This window comes from Aspergillus novofumigatus, assembly GCF_002847465.1.
Source record: "Aspergillus novofumigatus IBT 16806 chromosome Unknown P174scaffold_7, whole genome shotgun sequence".
NCBI lineage: Eukaryota > Fungi > Ascomycota > Eurotiomycetes > Eurotiales > Aspergillaceae > Aspergillus > Aspergillus novofumigatus.
In genome coordinates, this window is record NW_020194280.1 from 2,078,038 (window position 1) to 2,097,282 (window position 19,245).

The window sequence follows — 19,245 nt, forward strand, 5'->3', positions numbered from 1 at the left end:
TCTCAGACTTCAAGGCTAATCAATCGCTGATTTGGTTTGATTGCTGTCTCCTCGAGACCAGTCTCAAGAAACCCTTTCCATACTACCGGGGAGGTCCATGGTACCCTTCCCCAGAGAACTCCTCCCGAGGGCAGCAGTGTTCTCATTGGCTTGAATGAAGCGCGCGGGCAAGGAAGAAGAATTATATTACACTACAGGCCCTCTGCTATCTTGGTAATGACCATAATCCTTTAAATGAGCCAGAATCTGGCCTGTTCGCGCTAGAATTTGAGATTTACTGACTGGACATCTGCTAGACTATGAGGCTATTTCAGAAGACTTTTAGCTCTTTTCCGAACCAATTGCTTCAGAAATGACAGGCTTAGGACCTGACCACTTCGGAGAGTACCGACTGGGGATGGATACTGGGCAGCCTCGCCATTTCAGCCTTGTCAGGGGCACAGCGACAGCTACCGAGTTCATTTGATGAGCCCTTGTGCTGTTGCTGTTAGCTCCGCCTATTATTGACCGTTCTTTGCCAAAATAATACTCGGAGTATACAAGGTTGCTCCACCTTTACGAGGTCGACAGATCGTGCCGCCTTTGCGCCAATCACTTTGCGAGTTGCATCATCTCGAGATATAAATACCCCCGGATACGAACGGTGGAGATTACTGATATGTCTGCCAAGACAATATTATTGCCTCTTTCAGGCTTCATTCTGCGGCTCTGTCATGATGCCCATAGCCTCAACACTTACATGTGCTTTATTGGGGAGCAATTATCACCGTATATAAGACTTCGTCCGGAACACGTCATGTGAGGAGCAGAACATCACTCCTCTAATATTTACCACCACTCTCCTTTATTCCTTTCTTACCCAAAATGAGACTCCTTCCTTGGGCTGCGGCCATTCTCTCAGCTGTGTGCGTTCAGGCAAATGAGTGGCACGCCTACTACCGGCTGACCTCCGATGCATATCAAGCCAAGTTCAACGACCTTGTGGGCCAAGGCTACCGTCTGAATTCCGTCAGCGGTTACGAACGCAACGGCCAGCCTAACTTCGCCGTCATTTTCGAGAAGAAGTCTTCTACGGCCTGGAAATCTCACCATGGCATGACTTCTGCCGCCTACCAGAAGAAATTCGACGAGTATCTCAGCCAGGGATACCGTGTCGTTCAGGTCAATGGCTACACTGTCGGCGACGACGCTTACTATGCTGCCATTTGGGACAAATCGCCCTCCGCCGGCTGGGTCACCCGTCATGGACTGACGATTGAGTCGATGCAGAAATATTTCGACGAGTACCTGAAGCAGGGCTACAAGCTCACTCATATTAGTGGTTACGAGCTCAAGGGCGAGGAGCGCTTTGCGGCGATCTGGGAGAAGAAGAACGACCATACCGCCTGGCTCTCCTATGCCAACATGACCTCTGCTGAATACCAGTCGCGCTTTGACAAATATGTCAAGGACGGATACCGGCTCACCGACGTCGACGGATATCAGGTAGATGATCACGTCTACTATGCGGCCATCTGGGACAAGTCGGCCTCTGGTGCCTGGGTCGCCAGGCATGGATTGGACTCACCAAGCTTCCAGGCGGCATTTGACAAGTATAAGAAGGAGGGCTATGTTCTGCGCGCTTTTAGTGGGTACAACTCTGGAAAGGAGGATCGCTATGCTGGTCTTTGGATAAAGCCATAGGTTGCATTCTGTCTTTTTAGAACGATTCCATATGATTACAAACTTGTAATATAGGATAACTCTTCAACGGTGCATCGTTACTAGAACATACCTTCGAATACATCAAAATCATGAGTTGAAAGTGGTCACATACACAGTCCGGCGTTGAGAAATATATATCGACGGTGGTGGCCGAATGTACCATACTTTTGAATGCTGATAAAACCATTTATATCCTAATTTTGCAAATGCAAGCAAGATCGTGTAACTTAATGCCTGATTAGAATAATTCAATATGTAATTGTGTATTTACAGGCGCCTTGCCATTTATATAGGTATTCTTTGAGGGCCGCCAAGTGTGGGGGCAGCATCGTACCTCGCATTGGGCGCCTGCTTCATAAACTTTTGAAAAGCGCAATATCTCAACAATTGCCTCTATGGTGTAGTTGGTTATCACGCAGGTCTCATATCACATGACTCTTCTGTCAACAGAAGGGATGTTCCTGAAATCCTGAGGTCTCCAGTTCGATCCTGGATGGAGGCAATTCTTTTTTTCATATTACTTTTTGCTCTCCGCCTGCCCCTCAGTATCTCTTCCCCAACGTGCAAATGACAATAAATGTACAAAATATAAACATGGATTTTTGACTCTGTAAGGACAACTAGATTCCCACTGCTACCGGCAAGCTACAAAAGCAATCAATCAGGACCAGATTCACAGGGAGACAGTTTGTCTAACACCAGTCTCTGCAGACTACCTCATGAGTCCACAAGCCATCACGATATCTCCTTCTTATAAGCGAGAATGTATCTCTGGTTCTGCCATTCTGTCACAGTGTACCACTCCTTTTTCGCCTCATTGTAGCTCAGATCCTCATTTCCTGGAGGGAAGTAGCTCGAACCGACGGCAGCCTCTCCAGGGGTCCAGGTGAATAGATCACCTCCATTGTTTTGACCATTAGTTCTTCCCAGGTAGAAAGTGTCGTTCCGGGAGAATCCGCCCTGCATGCGAAGAATATCGACGCAGTATGCCCAGGACGCGGTTGCTACCGAGCCGGTCTTGCGCAGCCGGCGTGTCGTAGAGTCCAGGGGATATTTGACCAGACGGATTGGAGTTGAGGTGTCATCGGTCTGGTACTCGCCGATCAACAGAGTATCAGGCGAGTCAAGACGATCAAGAGCGACCCAGGAATGCCGGAACTTGGAGTCTGGCTGGAGCTCAGTCCAGTTGTAGACCCTACCACCGTCATTAGCCCTCTGTCTACCTGGGATGTACACACAACGGATAACTCACCTCGTCTGAGGAAGGACATATGCATAATTGGCTGCCGAGTACCCGCCTCCAGCCACCTTACCGATCCCATCGCCACTCTCGACCTTCCATATGTTGTCCATGTCGAACACCCGCAGGCCATGGCTGGTATCGACCACGTACAGGGCATTGCCGTACCAAGCAATGCCACCCGCATGGATCGGCACCGGCTTGAAGTTATCCGCAGCGCTTGGTTCCACCAGCAGAACGTGCCGGTACTTGTGGGTCGCGCGGTCCACAAAGCTCACACGAACATTGGCATCGCCTTCCTTTTGGTACCAGCTGGCAAGCCAGACGTCCTTGCCCTCGTATGTCCCGACGGCCAGCGCGTCGCCAGAACTAGTCATTCCTTGTGGAATCCACTTGGTGGTGGACTCGTCGCCGGCATTCCAGAGCCACCGCTCCGACATTGGGACGGCAGCTGTGCCCTTTTGCAGGTCCCGATTCGCGTCAGCCAGAACCTGCGTGACCGTGACCTTCTTGCCGGCATCGGTGAAGATCTTGGACAGCGCTGGGAGGAACTTGTTGTCTCTCTCATTGAGGGTAAAGTACGACGGGTTCAGTACTTTGGTATCACCAGTACATGCTCTTGGGTCTGCGTAGACCGAAGTAAGGAGAAGCAGGGGAAGGGAGACGGAGATAGTGCTGAGCAGATTCATACTGGCGGCTCTGGAGGGTGTGGGTGGCAGTCAGGACGGAGATATTCCTCCAACATCCCGTCCTGCGGTCTTCTCGCTGAGGAGCGATATTTATCCCTTGTGTCGTGTGGTGATCGGCATGGCCTTTCTGCAGTTCATCAACTGATACGAGGCTTGGCAGGTGCATAGATCAATAAGAAGGGCAAGATCCATGGTGTGGAGAAATCAGGGGTATTGAAGGACGGGATTCATTAAATCCGAGAGCTTTTACGATTTTTCTACGCATCTCAATGGTGGAGGGGTATGGTCGTTGCGTCTCCCCGCAGCCAAAGGAAATGAATCTCGTATTTCCTGCGAAAGCAGGGCTTCAGGTGTAAGATCATGGATGACACGAGGCTCGGACAGCACTCTCATTGCTAGCTTGGGACCTCCAAGGATATTGGAATGTCGAACAATCTTAAAGCACACAACAAACGGCTTCGGTCTATTGACAACAGACTCTAAGGCATCAAGGCAGGTACCTGCACGCCGGAATATCACGCATCAAACCCCAGTCATGTGACTTTCGGCATGTTGACGAATGAGTCATGTGCTTCCCCTCCAACCAATCACCTCAGACAGTCGAGGAGGTGTATCGCAACAGTCTGAGAACGTACAAAGGTCAGACACAAGTATATCACTCTGACTATGACTTAGAGAGGATATATCCGTCTTGCCATGACGCACCAGGCGCAAGACGCAAATGCGACCGTGTCGAGTCCATTACCCTCCGGAAACATGCGGCAGCGGTCGCGAAAAGCATGCGCGCCCTGCCGCCAACGCAAAAGAAAGTGCGATGGGAAATTCCCCTGCTCGGCCTGTACAGGCTATGGATACGACTGCCAGTTTCTGGACGGCTCTGTGAGGTCTGTCAAAAGAAACGCAGACTCAGTTTCGTCGTTGCCACTTCCCTCTACGAAGGCTGCTCGTTTGTCAGAAGCGACAGCAAAAAGCCTGGGAGGCAGCTCGGTAATCTCTTCTTCCTCTCATGGTATCCTTGAGCCTTCAAAGCTCAGGTATATGGGTCGACACGCATCAGTTGCGTTTCCCATGACAGTCGGTGTGGAGTTGCAGGCTGCAAATCCCCCGCGCCTGCACTCTTTTGCGTATAACCCTGGAGTTCGCGCAGAGCCCAGCTGTGGTGTCTCCTTTGCCTTGACAGCATTTATCTCATGGGATAAAGTCCGAAGTCTGATGGATGTGTACTCGTCGACTGTCCATCCGGTGTTTGGATTGCTGGACATGGAGCGGCTGTACCATCGATGCGAGGAGCACTGGCACGGGAAAGCACAAGGCCTGGGCCTGGAGGCGCTAATCAGCGGAGTCATTGCTCTCGGCTCTCTCTTCTCCGGTTTTCTCAGCGAAGAAGAAGAGACGAGGGTCATGCTGCATGCGAAGGAGATCCTGGAAGATGCGTCGGTCAGTCGGACACCCTCCATTGACAAGATCGCCGGGTGGATCTTGCGTACCATCTATGTGCGAACGACCAGTCGGCCACACTCGGCTTGGATGTGTAGCTGCACCATGATGCATCTTGTTGAAGCTGCTGGCCTCCACCAGCCATTAGACGCGGTCATTCTGACGACCGGAGGTAATGGCAGGAAGGCCCTGGAGGATATCGCTGAGACGCGGGACCGTATTGCCCAGGTAGCTCAGTGTTTGAATATAATCATAGCCTACGATTATGGGCGGTCCATAGTGGACCTTGGATTGACATGGAAGAGAGACTCGAAGAGCGATGCGCCATCTAATGACCTGACACCTCAATTGTTCAGTCTGGTCGGAACTGTCCCACTCGACAACAATGCTGATCCGGTTGCCAGGCGGGATGAGTTGGCCATGGGCCTCGAGAATCTGGTCAAGGTGTCGGTTGAGCATGACTTTTTGATATTAGTCAAGGCAGACCTGGCATTTTGTATCTACCGCCGAATTCGACTTCTGGAGTCTGCAACGCCTCAAGCACAGCTCGATCGAGTCATCGAGATCGGTTGTTCCACATTACCTTCTGCCCGACGACTGGTGGCGCAGAACCGTCCGTGGTGGAATGTCGTTTGTACTGTCTTTCAGTTCATTTGCGTTCTTGTCGCTATGGATACTACCGAGAGTCTGGAAAGAATCCCGGAGGCCGTGGAGACCTTGGAAATGATCGCACAACGATTGAACACGCATTTGGCAAATGAAGCGCTTCACACAGCACGACATCTCATAAACGCATCATTGGAGAAGAAGCGAAAGGGCATTTCGATCCTCGAGCGGGTGTCGGGCGTTTCTGCACCGGTTGACTCTGATCGCTTGGGAGGACCGTGGCTCCCTTCAGATTCCTTGTTGGATCCCTTTCCACAAACACCTTCGATCGATATGGACTTTCTTCTCGGTATGGACTTGCTGCTTTGATAACATGTCCTCTTTGACTACCATTCGACTTTGCCGCCTACTCCGCAGCAGTCGACGCACTGTCACGATGGGTATGACGCCGAGAATCCTCGCCTGGTCAGCTGGATGTCGAACACGGAGTAACGGTTCCTAAAAAAGCTGCGAAAGCCGCGAAGGCAAAAACACAGGATCCCACGCCCAACGTTCTTCCGGCCATCATTGGACGCGAGAAGGCCGGCACCTTCACGTTGAGCGCTGCGGGCAGCGCTAGAAGTGCTAAAATGTCTACCGTTAATAGTGCGCTTGCGGATACTTGTGTGGTCGATCGATCTTAATTGGAGGGGGACGATATCCGCCAATCCGTGCAGATTGCCCAGTATGCGTAGAGTAAGCGCTTCAGCTGCGTCACCTTTTTGGAGAGGGGCTCACTGCCATATATGCTGTCGGTATCATCATACTACGTAAAGGCGGATGAGCAGTATCAGGAATATTCAAGAAGATGCGAATAGAGGCTCGCTTCGGAGCACATATAACATCCCTAAATAGATGGAGCTACTGATGATGATGCGCCGGTGTTCACAGTATTGCGGGGGGCCATTGCCTTGTAGGTGTGAAGCTGTGTTGAGCATTCACTGCAGGTCCATTATCGAATACATGACAGACTATCGTACAAGCTCATCAAACCCGGAAAACCTAAAACATTTTGTCAAAGACGTTCTCATCACGGTCCAATGCGTCCGCTTCCTTGCGCAGCACGTCTGCTCTGAACTTCCGGAACGCGTTCTCGATGCGTTTCCTTCGTTCAGGGTCCTTGGCAATACTGCGACTTCCACTGGCTGCTCCAGCAAAGAGCCCTGTAGTGAAAAAAAGGTTAGCGATCATTGCATCTTTTGTATAGGAGTATTGCACCAGGCATACCCAGTTCGCCGCCCAAGAAAAGTCCACCAGCCGAAGCGAAGAAATATGTCGCAAAGTCTCCCCAAGTTGTCGGCTTCAGTAACGGGGTAATATCAGGGATTGCCTCTGTTTCTCAATCAGTAACTGCACTCTCTATCTCATCGGACGAGGACTATCGTACCAGTTCGACCATCCGCAAACACCACCTGCGTGGGTTTCTCCGCTGCGCGGAATGCCTGGAAGAAAGCCTTCCGCGTGCTTCGCAATCGGAACGCGACGTAGAGACCAAGGCCGATGCCAACTGCCGAGCCGACGGTCGTCCAGAGAGATACTCTGGAGGCGGCGCTTTTCAGCACATCGCGATCTTCGGGTTGCAGGTCATGTTGCATGTGCTGGTCCGCCAGTCGCGTGAGCTCGTCGCCGCGACGGCTGCGGATGGAGAAGGAGGATTCAGGCATGTTGATAATTTAACGGTAGCAAAATGGTGTTTAGAGCAATAATTGATAGGAGACAAGTTGCTGGAGCAATGCAGGTAGGTTGAATATTCAGGTTTATGGGACTAGACAATTGAAGCTGGTTGCAAGTAATGACGTCAGCGGAGAAGCGCGAATTATAGCATCATTACCAAGTACAACAAATTAGATATGGCCCCATTTTTTATATTATGTCCCTTTTTACAGTCGGTAGTAGCTTTAAAATAACATTATACAATCTGATAATCTATTTACCAGCAGGATATGACAACCTCGGTAGATACTATGAAGCCTGAAGTATTGTCCTAGGAGCGCAGGTAGAATAACAATGATATGTATATCATTCCTCTTTATGTGTATGATAGTAATGATTACTTGACTTTTCACGTCCTTCCAAGCCCTTAGCTATTTCTATGCAAGAGCTAAACTATAGTCTAGCATTGTACGATATCCCCGGTCTCGTCGATGCAATATGATAGGTATGCTCCTTGTGGTGACTCGACTGCTAGCCAACTGCTGCCACGAGGACGGAGACATAAATGCTGTATAGCCATCAAGGAAGTGATTCTGGTCATAGGTGCCTTTCACACACCGTATTGGAACCCTCAGGCTTCGGCGACAAGAACAGACTGAATGCGCAGGGGACTACACCCTCATTGATAAACCAGAGGTGGGCGAGGGCTTGCAGAACCATCTGATAAACGTTTCGGCAGTGCTGTTCCAAGGCCTCACCGCATCTCGAAGGCTGGTAACCAAGTAGACGAGGAGCTGGAGAAATGGATTTCGCAGAGTATGCCGAACCAGGAACCTGATCTGTACAAGTCATCTAGTGTAACCTGAGAATCCCAACGAACATTCTGCTTTCCTCATCGTCAGCATCACGATATGCACTTCACAATTGATATGGGAACAAGTCAGGTATCATCAGTTCAACCATACACTGACACTAGTTTCAGATACGCCACCGCCGCAAGATCTGGGTGGAATCCTGTTGTATCCATCAGACCGCTTCATCGTAGTATGCAAGGGAGGATGCGCAGATCTCACTCATCTCACCTCAGCTCTGCCACTTGAGTGCTCAATTTTGGAAAATGAGCTTATCAGTGGCAATCGTGGTAATCCCTTGCGTCGCTTTGCTCGCATTTGAGAGGTCCTCACATGGCGGTTAGGGCGCCATTTTTGGGCACCAGCAGAGACACCTGTAGTTGTGATCTAATCAAGCGTGGTAGATCCGGCAGATAGACCATGAGATTCTTAAGCTTTACCGGCGCACGTGCGACAGTATACTGCAAGGGTTGAGCTTCGACAAATCTCGTGGCCTGATGACGAGTTAGCAGATAAAATCTGTTGGCATCACGCCATCCCCTCGTCTTCGGGTGTGGATGGGTCGAGATGTACGGCAATTCGTGGAGATAATAATTTACTCGAAGTTTCAGGTATCCTGGCTGACTCCCTGGGAGTTGCCATGGATTCTCGCAAAAGGGAGGACAAACTGCATGTCAGCTGTTTCCTCAGCAGGACCGTCCACAACAGGCTTACGGGTTGATGCAGCTCAAGGTAAGGGTCGCGTTCGATAGCCTTCTAGAAACAAAGGGGCATAAGGAAAATAACTTCCACGAGACTGCAAGGGAGGGACACGTGTATGTTTGTAGGATTCCTAGGAAAGTGTACATGGGTCTCTCTGGATAGGATTTCTATGCCTACGCTGGACCAACTGGTACAGACATCTTCAAGGCTGTCAGAACAATCTGTTGTGCTTTGGCCTCGACTGGCAAGAGTTCTTGTTTCACCGACGAATGCGCCTTGATTAGTCCTGTAGTAATTGGTTCTCGTACATACAGGTGTGTCCGTCGACTGTCGGACATGGTCAAATGGTTATTATCGGAGCCTGGCCAGTTCATCATTGCTGAATCAGTGGAAGTGCATTCGGAGCAGCAGAGATGAGCCCGCCTCTTTCCGAGAATCGGTCTTTGCTGGTTTCGAGAGTGGTCAGTGGACTGTACGCCCTCTGCTAAGCATGATGCGGGATTTTTCTGTTGTTAATAGCATCCATTCCTCAACCGAAAAGTCCCAACGGAGGCGTTAACCATTTGCTTAGCAATTCTGCGATCCGACAATATCAGAGCAATAGTCGAGGTTGCTCTAGGGACCAGACGGCAGTGAGAACAGTAGTTGACTCCAAGATGTCTACTCCAGCACAATCTCCAACTAAGCTTGTTCTGGATTCCAAGCAGCCACCTTAGGTAGCTTCGGATAACTTCCGTTCTGAGTAATCAGCACAACTGCCCTTGAATAACTGGCGCAATGAATACGCTTTGCGCTCTTGTCTCCAAGGATCGTCTCTGCAGAATAACAACTTCAGCTGTCGACCCGATATTGTTAATAAAAATGGCTCATAACGGAGTGATGAACGCGGGGTATAATGTCCACCTCTCCGCATGGAGATCCTGGGGGCTTCCCCAACAACATGGAGCAAAACAAAGAGCCATATCCACAGTATGAACTGTATTAATAATGGAATCCCAAATAAACAGGCAACTCGTGTAGGATACCCTCGCCGAGATGAAATACAGCCGCGACATCCTCAACATATTGCTGGGAAACCGATCCTGGCCCTGCCGTTGCCGGATCGGGACTAGTCTGAGACATTTTCATGACGCAAGCATTTCATGCAGTCAGCCAAAGCCTCAGCCTGTGCGACTCCCATACGCATCGAGGATAAGATACAAAGGATGTCTCAGAGAAGAATGAGAGGACGTCTGATTCGGGGGTGTTCAGATGGTATAGTCCATAGTTAGTTAACTGACAGTTTGATGATGGACCAGTGGTACACAGTACTCCGTACACAGGACACGCCTGAACTGAGAGGGAAGGAAAGAATAATTTCGGCACCCAAGGACAAGGCAGCCCGACACTAACCAGAAACCGCCTAGTTTCTTGGCGGAATTGAGTTTTTTCCGGTTCCTGAAATCGAACATGTCGAACATCCAGAGTCAACTAAATCCGACGCAGCCGGTCGCACCGCTCAGGCTTATCTTATCTCACCTGACCGCACTACACCAAATTCGGCTCCGACTGCGCTGTGGGTGGCGCAAATTCCTGCCAATTGCTGCCAAACCCTGCCTTGCCGTGTCTTGAGTCCGGCTTGTCCTGTTGCTTGCCGTGATGCCAGTTGCCCTTAAGATCGGATTTGGGCGGCGCCACCGTCGATCGTCCGCAGAGTTTTATTCATGTCAGGAAAAGTATCAAAGGCTTCTTCTATCATATCCCTTGCTTTCTTTCTACACGTGTCGCTTCTCCAGACTGTTCCAGGGCCCCCGCAATGGCCTTTTGACGATTTCCGGGGACTTTTCGCGGGGGATTTGGGCTCATCGACATGACTATTTCCCTTTGGTGATATCTATTACCCAATGCAATCACCTTGGTGCTATCTCGACTCCACGTCACAATGGGTCCACACAGCCGTGTCGTTTCACAGAGTGTCATTGACTGCCAGGAGTCTAACCTGTTTGTGGCAATGTGTCCACCCTTCGTCTGCCGGTCATTTGCTGGATGGTGCCAAATGCAGTAAACTGGTACGCATAGTGGATCGTCGCACACCAGCGCCACAGAATCTAATTAATAAAAGAAATTCCCTGCTATCACTCGCGCCCTTGGAGAAGGTCTCCAAGTCTGGCTTATGCAGCCCATCCGCAGTGATCTGTAATCCCATAGTAGTCCAATCATGCCACTGTATTTATTCTAATCGGCCTCTTTTCCCTACTTCTCCCACCCCCGTTCTCTGCCTCACTTTCCACTCCACACCCATTCCCGCCCCTTTGGCCAGTTTATAAAGCAGACCACTTGCTTGTTCACTTTTCTCTCCCTCTGCTCTTCACTCTCACGACTCGAGGAAGACGGTTCGATCTCGGGGCTCAGTCCACCTTTCTTCTCCCTTTCTCTCCCACCGTCTGCAACCCGCTCTCCTTTTCCAACATGGGGTCCTCAGCCGACATTTCCGACTACTCTGATACCGGCAAGGCCGTGGGAGCCGACAATGAGAAGGGCGAGAAATTCCTCGCTCCTCCCCAGTACGATGGAGACATGATCGGGGAGATGAGCGAGGCAGAGAGACACATCTATGAGGACGGCGTGAAGAAATTCAGCCGCCTCGGATGGAAGCGTCTCACCGTCGTGCTCATCGTGGAGGCCATTGCGCTTGGTAGTCTGTCGATCCCCTCCTCGTTCGCTACGCTGGGTATGGTGGCTGGTGTCATCTGCTGTGTTGTTCTTGGATTCATCGCCATCTACACCAGTTATGTCGTCGGTCAGGTCAAGCTCAAGTTCCCTCAAGTCGCCCACTATCCCGATGCTGGACGGCTCATGTTCGGCCGCTTTGGCTACGAACTGATCAATGTCATGCTCATCCTCCAACTCACCTTCCTGACCGGCTCACACTGTCTGACCGGCACCATTGCTTTTACCAACATCACCGAGAGTTCCATCTGCTCCGTCGTGTTCGGCGTTGTGTCTGCCATCATCCTTTTGCTGGTCGCCGTCCCCCTAGTTTTGCCGAAATGGCTATTCTGGGCTACGTCGACTTCGTGTCGATTATTGCCGCCATTGGTATCACCATCATCGGCACTGGCATCAAGAGCGGCAATGCCCCGGGTGGTCTGTCCGGTGTGGAGTGGTCAGCCTGGCCCAAGGAAGGGACCACCTTCACTGATGCCTTCATCGCCATCACCAACATCGTTTTCGCCTACAGTTTCGCCATGTGCCAGTTTTCCTTTATGGATGAGATGCACACCCCCAGGGACTTTGTCAAGTCGATCTGGGCGCTGGGTCTGGTGGAAATTTTCATCTACACTCTCACTGGTGCGCTGATCTACGCCTTTGTTGGCATGGACGTGCAGAGCCCTGCGCTGCTGTCTGCCGGACACACTCTCAGCCGTGTGGCCTTCGGTATCGCCCTGCCTGTCATCTTCATCAGTGGCTCCATCAACACCGTCGTCTGTGGCCGTCTGATCCACGGACGCATCTTCAAGAACTCCCACATCCGCTTCATCAACACCCCGACTGGCTGGGCCACCTGGCTCGGTCTGATCACCGTCATCACCGTCGTCGCATTCATCATCGCTGAGGTGATTCCTTTCTTCTCCGACCTGCTGTCCATCTCCTCTGCCCTCTTCATCTCTGGCTTCACCTTCTACTTCCCTGCTCTGATGTGGTTCCTCCTCATCCGCGAGGGCAAGTGGAATGAGCCTAAGAACTTGGCCCTCGGTGCCTTGAACGTCCTTGTCTTGATTATTGGTCTCGTCACCCTGGTCGGTGGTACCTACTCCAGTATCGATGACATTGTAAGCATCCTCCCGAGCTGTCATTTTTTCCATCAATTACTAACGGCGACACTAGATCATCAACTACAGGGAGGGCAAGGTTAGAGGTGTTTTCACCTGCCACATGGTCTAAACTTCGAATCACCAACAGCTACGGCTGATCTGCGCTGGTTGTATCATATTTGAACGGCAACGGCTCAATTCGCCGATATACCACATTTCTCTTCCCAGTTTATGATTAGACGAGCCACCGGCTGGCTCAACATAGATGATGTGCATGTACATACTGCGTTTATTTCGATATCTGAGCAAGCGAATCATGAATTTATTCCTCTACATCTGACCGTTTACTCTGACACATTAGGCACTAAAACCGATTGGCGATTCGATGTCTGGTAAGTAGGAAAATTTTGACAACGCCTAGACTAATCTCCTTTAATTTCTGTCATCAACCTTTAAGGTTGCAAGCTAATTGGTTTCCCTCGATTTCACCAGCCATAGGCTCATCGGCCATGAACCACGGTTAAGCTTCGGTCCTGAATATTCTAGAAAAACCTTACAAACCATCGCTGAATGGTGCCAAGTAGTTAGCTGGTGGATCGGACGAATAACCCAAATACACCGAAGTCCGAACCGCTGAAATGCCTCCAGATTTGCCATCGGGCATCAGCCGGAGACACTCGGGTAATCCCGGGTGATTGTCTTGTCCGCTGAGGATCCTCAGTATCGCTTCACCGGAGTCCAATTCGGTATGGTTCTCGTATTCTTGATCTACTACTATCGTTCGCTTCAGATTATGAACTGAAAGTTATCCGTTCTGTGGCTAGTCTGAATTGCTGCGTTGTTGATCAACACTCTCCGAATCTTAGCGGTAAATTGCTATGTGGCACTGTAACTTAGCAATAATTATCTTTCATCTTTGGCGATCATTATGTCAGTTGTACTCCGTAAGGATCCACTGTTCCACTTGCACTACGCAGTGGTCCTCTACGTACCTTAATGTTCCCGCTCTTAACTTTTGCCATTTGTTCATTGAAAGTGCCCCTATTGGCCAGTCATGTTGGATGACAGTATCCTTGAAGTAAGGTGATCTCATTGTCCTCCTCCCGCTCGACTATGATTTCATTTAAACAGCCTGTCCATGCTGATCCTCACACATAGAGAGGTATGGCTTCATGTCATACTTGCGTCGATATGCCTCATCCACATGCACCAGGAAGTAGGTTCCTGGGGCAAGGCTCTCGACACTTCCCTCGGGAGTGTAGTTCCTCTGCTGATATGCCTTTTCACGGAGTTTACACATCTACATAGTCAGCGATGATCAGGACATAGATGCATCACAAAACCAACTCACCTTATCATAGAATTCGGGCGACACTGCCGTCCGAGCACTCAAGCGATCATGCAAGCCAATCTTCTGAGCTATCTCGGTCGTGTCGCCCTTGACACGGAAGCTGAACAATGTGCTAGCCAGTCCGCTCCCATAGCTGAACATGCCGATGCGTTTATCCTGCAGTCGGTCGCTGGGGACATTGCTGATCAGGCTGATGAGACCCGCATACACACTGGCGGTGTACATATTGCCGCAGTTCGTCGGGACGGTCAATGATGGCTCGACGCGCTCGGCGAACCGGTCCTTGGTGAGACTAACACACAGCTTCTCCAGGCCTTTGTCCGTCAGCGACGCCGTAAAGTCGGCTTCTTGGACTTGTGCCGGCACCTCGTTAAACGACCCCGGCTCTAATTTGAAGTCGTTGAACAGCAACCGGCCATACCCCTTGGCGACGAGCTTGCAGTTTGGCGCATGGAAAGCGAAATAGTCAAACGTATCCAGGAAACTGCCCTTGTGACCATTGCTGATGGCTGTCCCATTCGTCTTTGCTTCTTTCCGCGCGCGCTGCTTGGTCTGATACCGCTGGTAGCATGCGTCCAGGGCACCCAGGTAGCAGGTGTTGGAAAACTGCCCGTCGACGAGCGGGTACTCGGATTTGAAATCCGCCTTGTAAAAATCATAGACATGCTTCATGCAGGAACCCCGGACCGGCTCCAGCACCAGAGGGGCGTCCGGACCGATAAGCATGGCCACGCAGCCTGCACCACCTGTGGGACGCGCCGCTGGCGTTTCGTACAGGGCAATATCCCCCGCCACGACGATGGCGTCGCGGCCATCCCAGGAGGAAGACTCGACCCAGTTTACTGCATTGAGCAGGGCGTTGGTCCCGCCATAGCAGGCGTTGTATGTGTCGACGCCCTCGATGTCAGTGTTATCGCCGAACAGCTGCATCAGCACCGTCTTGCAGGACTTGGCTTTATCCAGCAGAGTCTCAGTTCCCACTTCGAGACGCCCGATGGTGTTGGGGTCGATCGAGTACTTGCGGAGAAGGGAGGATACGGCGGTCAGGGCAAGAGAGTAAAGATCTAAGCGGTCAGTTGTTGATGCTTCTTCCATCGGATGGGTTGCTCACCTTCACGGTCATCACAGAAGCTCATGTTCTGCTGACCTAGTCCGATGGTGTATTTCCCTGCACTGGCTCCGAGAAATGTCTCTAGCTCGGTCTGGGGGACATACTGCATTCTGTTAGCCAAAGTTCCTACTAACTGCAACAGTAGAAACATCGCTACCTGGCGAACTTACTCGACTAGGAAAGTAGATCTCAAGGGCTTTGATGCCGACGTTCTGAGCAGAGGAGGGCATGCTTGGTTGAAAGAGTGATAGTCTTTGACTCAATATTTGACTGATGAAACTGGGCGCAGGAACTCGATTATCAGGTAATAGAGAGCAGCTTCAGGATGCAGACCACGTATTTATAACTTTCATGACATCTATAAAACGCAGCTGAGGGGTCAACTGCAGGCAGCTGTGATGGGTCCTACAGTGTACATTGGAGCATCATATGCACCTGTTGCTATTCCTTTCAACCGAGACTAGGCCTCCCCTTGCCTCTTGGGCTGGAATGTTGCGTTACAAGCAGATGGATTAATTAAATTCCTTGGACATTGGATGTCAGTTCGATCTGGGATCTGTTGGGGTGATGGCATCTCACATCTGCTGTATGAATAATGCTGTCGTTGTATCTACCAACTGCCCGAACACATTGAAATTATATTTCCCCTCAGTCAAAAGAGAAGGTCTCATAGTGATAAGATAATTGACAAAGATCCAACTGTAATTGGACTATTTGGGTGAAGATTTCCCGGGATATCCATCCATAGAATACTTGTCGCGGCTGAAATATAGTGACATGGATCGTCCAAGTACACCCTTGCAGTTTTCTTCTTCTAGGGTTCCCATGACATCATGATAATATGAACCTGGGAGATTCTCGATGCCTTGCTCAAGAGAGCTGGCATTCCATTCGCGTGGAGTAATATCAGAAGATTCATGTCTGCCTGTCTCTGCCAGTGTCCGGTCATCACCTGGAAAGATCGGTTTACTCACTAAACAGGAACAATCCCATATGTTTGCGCTATGTTACCAGTTTATCTTCTTGATGATCTTTAAGGCTCTGTAGAGGTCAGACTGGATCCAATGATGCTTGTACGCCAGCATACCTTCGTCGTTGATAGCCTAGTTCTGTCTGTCGTCGTATCTGATGTGCGCAGGCAGGATATCATTGATACTTGGGAGGCATCGCTTTCCCGTAACAGTCTCTGATCTACAACTCCAAGTTGGCCATAAGATTGACCCTCGAGAAACTCAATGGTCAATACTCTTCGGGTTCTTCCTATTAACCTTGAATATGTCTTAGACCTATTGACGATCTTTATCAATGGTCTTATTCATATCGGAGAATGCCATATAACTGCGCTGCTCACGGCAGAGAACCGGAGATCTCCTTATAGTTCATGTCCATTACCTCTTATATCGGTAACTCCCTATAATCTTCACAAAAAAGATTGAATTCACTTGCTGCAGTAGCATCCACGTGACATGAGTATAGAACTATATGAACCATCTTCATTGACTTGCTTCCTTCTCCTCTCTTCCCTCTACCTTACATAGAGCATAACAGCTGCAAAATGTCTTCCTCCACAGACGCGGCTGCCATGATCTCATCTCCTCCCGTTCAGCAGGATGCGGACATACGCGAAGCATCCGCTCCATTCTCATTCAATGTGCTTCCATTGGAGTGCCGACAACAGATTCTATGCGACCTTCCAGACATTGGATCGCTCAAATCCGCCATACTGAGCCATTCCTCCCTGTACTCAGCCTTTTACAATCACAAGACTGCGATCATAGTGCAAATTATTCAACGTCACATACCCAGAGACTTACTCGCATACGCTGTCCTGTGCTACCATGCACGGAATATCGAGCCGTGGACGAGAGCAAAGGTCCTCGATATACTGGACCTGTATTTCAACCGCCGCCTGATGGAGTCATTCAAATGGACTATTAGAGCAGCTATGGATCTGGTAATGTTCCACGATAGTGTGACCTTCTTCACAAACGATTATATCGACAATGCCCTGGGTCTCGTGGCACCCTTAGACTTTCCAATCCACGCACCCTCCGAGACCGAGTGGAGTCGTGTCGCTCGGGCATTCTATTTACAGGAGACGACCAACCATCTCTTCTGCTTCCGAAACAGAGAGGAACGCTGGATTACTGGCGGCATCAAATATGCACGTCCATCGCCCTCTGAATTCCGGCCTCGGGAAAAGTTTGAAACATTCTTCGGGAAGCACGCGCCCTGGGAGATGGAGCAAATTGGCGCGGTCAATGAGTACTTGTACTGGAAGATTTCACCAGGTATGTCTATTCCTGCTACTTCTCTTGTTCTCGTTTCGGTTGATGTCTCGCGCTGACTCTCTACGTCACATCTAGCTTTTAACAACATCGCAGCACACGACGTCGAGCTGGGTTACTATACCGTGTATTTCTCAGACAACGAGACATGGGAAGCTGTTATGGGAAGCCAACACAAGAGGGGTTTTGTAAGTAAGCTCTCTGTCCCACAATCTGACATATTGCTAACTGTTTGACTCAGCTGCTGAAAGGATTGGCGGCCCTTCATCGATTTGTCATAAGAGCCAACCACCACAGTCGCATCGGGCTTATCTCAGTTCGCAACTCGCGTTGCTCGAACTGGCTCCTAGTTAATGAGCTGGAATTCCTGCAGAGATTCGCTGCGGGGTCCCTTGGAGCTATGTTCTACAGAGACCTCACACCTGACCAAATGGACGAGGTTGTGAGAAAGCCTTTTGCACACGACAGCGACTCTGGCCCTCAGCAGGCATGGCAATGGGCCCACAACGATGCTCGGTGCTATCAATTCATTTGCGACAAGGAGCATCGAGAGCTTCGACGATTTGGCTACGTCATGTGGGACAGCCAGCGTCTCGAAAAGTGGAGAGACCTAGGGGGTCCTTTTCAGGTACCGCAGCAGGACGATGACACTCAGGCGGGCAGACGCTGGATGGCTATGTGCCCGTTGATCGAAAAAAGGCGAAAGATGTACGAACATGGGGCGCGTGGATGGTGGGACGGGGAAAATGGGGAAGAAATAAGATGGATTCACGGGGAGAAATCACCAAAGACCCAGCGGAGATTGTTGCAGTAGCTGAAATTGGATCACTAGGGGGCGTTGTCAATGGAATCTCAGTTTTCTTTTGAAGTCACATAGGGATGTGTTAAGCATAATGTTGGTACACAATGGAGTCTTATTCCGTGGGGGACAATCAGCACATCCCCCGTGTTTGAGTCTCAAAGTAACCCACAATAATTGCTCTAAATCAATGACAGCTGTGATGCCCCTTTGCAGACTGTGCCCGTTCGCTATACTGCGACCAAGCTAATAGACATGCACAAATAATTGCTCGTCGTCGGTTGCTCTTGTTGAGGCCTTGTTGACTGATACTCCACGCCAGAGTCAAGAGGGAGACGGCCAAGAAGAGAGGACGAAGTTTTTGAATGCCTGCTGCGGTCACTGAACCCGCAAAGACAAAATCTAGAACTGTCTGTATAGCAGTTAGTTAAGTGGACGTCGAATGGTTCTGGGAACGCACTGGTAACCAGCAGCAGGAACAGGACAGCAGCGCTGATCCTTCAGGGACAACTGCCGACATCCACTGAAGGGCACGGGCAGTGACACCCTGGCCTGTGGAGTCGGACTGTGAGGGTTTCTCGGAGGAATGGCAGTCGTGGCACGACATTTTGATTTTTGATGCGATTAAATGTCGGCTGAATCAGAATCCTGCTGGGTTTGACGTTGTGTTCTTATAATGTGGCCAGGCTGTTATTTCCGCCCTAGCGGAGTCTGATATCCAACGCCAATGAATTGCCAAATCGGGTTAAACAACGCGATAATCTCTCATACTAAGGTAGATACTAGACACTGATATTTGATAAATTTGACGTTGATAGATGACTTGATAGAGAGCACCCTTCAGATAATCTGACCTCAATGCTTGAGACGGTTTTCACTTATATATGTGTCTCCTGCCTAGACATTCCTCCATCCCCTTTCTCACCTACCCCTTGATACTAAGCTCTTCTCTGTCCGGGTTACACTCGACTCTTATCCCCT

The 19,245-nt window shown here is 50.2% G+C and overlaps 8 protein-coding genes and 1 non-coding gene across 9 annotated transcripts; 5 read left to right on the top strand and 4 right to left on the bottom strand.

Moving 5' to 3' along the window:
- Window positions 1-864: 864 nt before the first annotated feature.
- Window positions 865-1,683, top strand: P174DRAFT_434309 (uncharacterized protein; the record flags this gene model as incomplete). Its single annotated transcript, XM_024825861.1, has 1 exon — window positions 865-1,683. The coding sequence occupies one exon, from the start codon at window positions 865-867 to the stop codon at window positions 1,681-1,683; it is 819 nt and encodes a 272-aa protein (XP_024679855.1).
- Window positions 1,684-2,093: 410 nt separating this feature from the next.
- Window positions 2,094-2,206, top strand: P174DRAFT_t147. The gene has a single exon. It is a non-coding gene; the product is annotated as a tRNA-Met (tRNA).
- A 99-nt stretch (window positions 2,207-2,305) lies between these two features.
- P174DRAFT_412534 (uncharacterized protein) lies at window positions 2,306-4,090 on the bottom strand. The gene is made up of 2 exons (XM_024824311.1): window positions 2,957-4,090; window positions 2,306-2,899 (listed from the first exon to the last, which is right to left on the bottom strand). The coding sequence occupies exons 1-2, from the start codon at window positions 3,631-3,633 to the stop codon at window positions 2,440-2,442; spliced, it is 1,137 nt and encodes a 378-aa protein (XP_024679856.1). The 5' UTR covers window positions 3,634-4,090; the 3' UTR covers window positions 2,306-2,439.
- Window positions 4,091-4,329: 239 nt separating this feature from the next.
- On the top strand, window positions 4,330-6,045 carry P174DRAFT_463384 (putative C6 transcription factor; the record flags this gene model as incomplete). Its single annotated transcript, XM_024830258.1, has 1 exon — window positions 4,330-6,045. The coding sequence occupies one exon, from the start codon at window positions 4,330-4,332 to the stop codon at window positions 6,043-6,045; it is 1,716 nt and encodes a 571-aa protein (XP_024679857.1).
- Window positions 6,046-6,553: 508 nt separating this feature from the next.
- Window positions 6,554-7,513, bottom strand: P174DRAFT_395241 (uncharacterized protein). Its single transcript, XM_024823673.1, has 3 exons — window positions 7,103-7,513; window positions 6,943-7,047; window positions 6,554-6,878 (listed from the first exon to the last, which is right to left on the bottom strand). The coding sequence occupies exons 1-3, from the start codon at window positions 7,377-7,379 to the stop codon at window positions 6,718-6,720; spliced, it is 543 nt and encodes a 180-aa protein (XP_024679858.1). The 5' UTR covers window positions 7,380-7,513; the 3' UTR covers window positions 6,554-6,717.
- A 3,583-nt stretch (window positions 7,514-11,096) lies between these two features.
- P174DRAFT_444958 (putative amino acid transporter) lies at window positions 11,097-13,050 on the top strand. Its single transcript, XM_024828218.1, has 3 exons — window positions 11,097-11,902; window positions 11,941-12,733; window positions 12,789-13,050. The coding sequence occupies exons 1-3, from the start codon at window positions 11,370-11,372 to the stop codon at window positions 12,843-12,845; spliced, it is 1,383 nt and encodes a 460-aa protein (XP_024679859.1). The 5' UTR covers window positions 11,097-11,369; the 3' UTR covers window positions 12,846-13,050.
- A 474-nt stretch (window positions 13,051-13,524) lies between these two features.
- Window positions 13,525-15,471, bottom strand: erg13A (putative hydroxymethylglutaryl-CoA synthase). Its single transcript, XM_024828219.1, has 3 exons — window positions 15,178-15,471; window positions 14,067-15,130; window positions 13,525-14,015 (listed from the first exon to the last, which is right to left on the bottom strand). The coding sequence occupies exons 1-3, from the start codon at window positions 15,284-15,286 to the stop codon at window positions 13,839-13,841; spliced, it is 1,350 nt and encodes a 449-aa protein (XP_024679860.1). The 5' UTR covers window positions 15,287-15,471; the 3' UTR covers window positions 13,525-13,838.
- Window positions 15,472-16,732: 1,261 nt separating this feature from the next.
- Window positions 16,733-18,279, top strand: P174DRAFT_515159 (uncharacterized protein; the record flags this gene model as incomplete). Its single annotated transcript, XM_024832141.1, has 3 exons — window positions 16,733-17,468; window positions 17,544-17,653; window positions 17,707-18,279. 3 exons carry the CDS (start codon window positions 16,733-16,735, stop codon window positions 18,277-18,279), a joined length of 1,419 nt encoding a protein of 472 aa, XP_024679861.1.
- Window positions 18,280-18,373: 94 nt separating this feature from the next.
- Window positions 18,374-18,893, bottom strand: P174DRAFT_454087 (uncharacterized protein). Its single transcript, XM_024829205.1, has 2 exons — window positions 18,725-18,893; window positions 18,374-18,676 (listed from the first exon to the last, which is right to left on the bottom strand). The coding sequence occupies exons 1-2, from the start codon at window positions 18,869-18,871 to the stop codon at window positions 18,452-18,454; spliced, it is 372 nt and encodes a 123-aa protein (XP_024679862.1). The 5' UTR covers window positions 18,872-18,893; the 3' UTR covers window positions 18,374-18,451.
- Window positions 18,894-19,245: the final 352 nt, after the last annotated feature.